At 38.0% G+C, this 1,096-nt stretch overlaps 1 protein-coding gene across 2 annotated transcripts in view; it reads right to left on the minus strand.

Moving 5' to 3' along the window:
- Positions 1-1,096, minus strand: part of LOC106875045 (synaptic vesicular amine transporter) — a 72,355-nt gene that overhangs the window by 14,380 nt on the left and 56,879 nt on the right. For both annotated transcript variants that reach the window (XM_014923005.2, XM_014923006.2), the window contains exon 10: positions 928-985. In XM_014923005.2, coding sequence (XP_014778491.1) covers positions 928-985 — 58 coding nt within the window. The remainder of the gene's footprint in view (positions 1-927; positions 986-1,096) is intronic.

The following is a 1,096-nucleotide window of genomic DNA, read 5'->3' on the forward strand; positions in this document are numbered from 1 at the left end:
AAAATACTGGCGCCCCCGTTTTGAACTAGATCCTCGAACCGCTAAGTTACGGGGACGTAAACACACCACCATCGGTTGTCAAGCGATGTTGTGGGGACAAACACAGACACACAAACACACATATATACATATACACATATACGACAGGCTTCTTTCAGTTTCCGTCTACCAAATCCACTCACAAGGCTTTGGTCGGGCAGAGGCTATAGTAGAAGACACTTGCCCAAGGTGCCACGCAGTGGGACTGAACCCGGAACCATGTGGTTGGTAAGTAAGCTAATTACCACACAGCGACACCTAATGATAAATAAATATTTTGTATTTGGGGCTTCAGACTTCTTGATCTTCCATCGCAACACATTTAATAGGAGTTACATATGTTTTTTAATAACAGTTTGACTCACGACTTAAAGTATCTGCCACAAACATCTGATGAGATGGACGTGTCCTACACACCCACAAAACTGAAGGTCATATGGCGCTGAGTTGCACAGACACATTTGCTGAAACCAACCTGTCCAGTTACATGCAGGCATTAAAAAAATCATAAAATTAAATAGTAAATTAGCTTGTTTCACCAAACTATGCAAATATAGCAAACCCTGTTCACTTAGTACGTCCATCGCATGCAATGCATTGCTCTCAACTTTCCCCTTTTCTTAGTTGTGTATTTATGAACGAATATAAACGTCAAAATATTTTAAACCATTTATTAGATAATGAAGAATGTAATTTACCAATTTGAGTGCTTTTACTCCCTTCCAATTGAAAAGAATCCGTAAAATCGATATGAATTGAAATATAGAAAACAGCCATCGTTAATTATGTTGTCTAACGTTCATAGAATATATGTTTGAATATTTTTCGTTCTTAAAAGCATTTGGGAAGACGACTGATAAAGTAAGTTATATAAAAAGCAGTACTTACATGCGACAATGATGATGTAAGGATCTTTGAGTAATGTACAGAGGGAGCCATGTAGGTGCTGTAGAAATAGATATGAAGAGGAAAGAAATCACAATACAAAAAGAATATACATACATGCATACACACACACACACACACACACACACACACACACACACACACACACACA

The sequence above is a fragment of the Octopus bimaculoides genome, chromosome 4 (genome assembly GCF_001194135.2).
Source record: "Octopus bimaculoides isolate UCB-OBI-ISO-001 chromosome 4, ASM119413v2, whole genome shotgun sequence".
Classification (NCBI taxonomy): domain Eukaryota; kingdom Metazoa; phylum Mollusca; class Cephalopoda; order Octopoda; family Octopodidae; genus Octopus; species Octopus bimaculoides.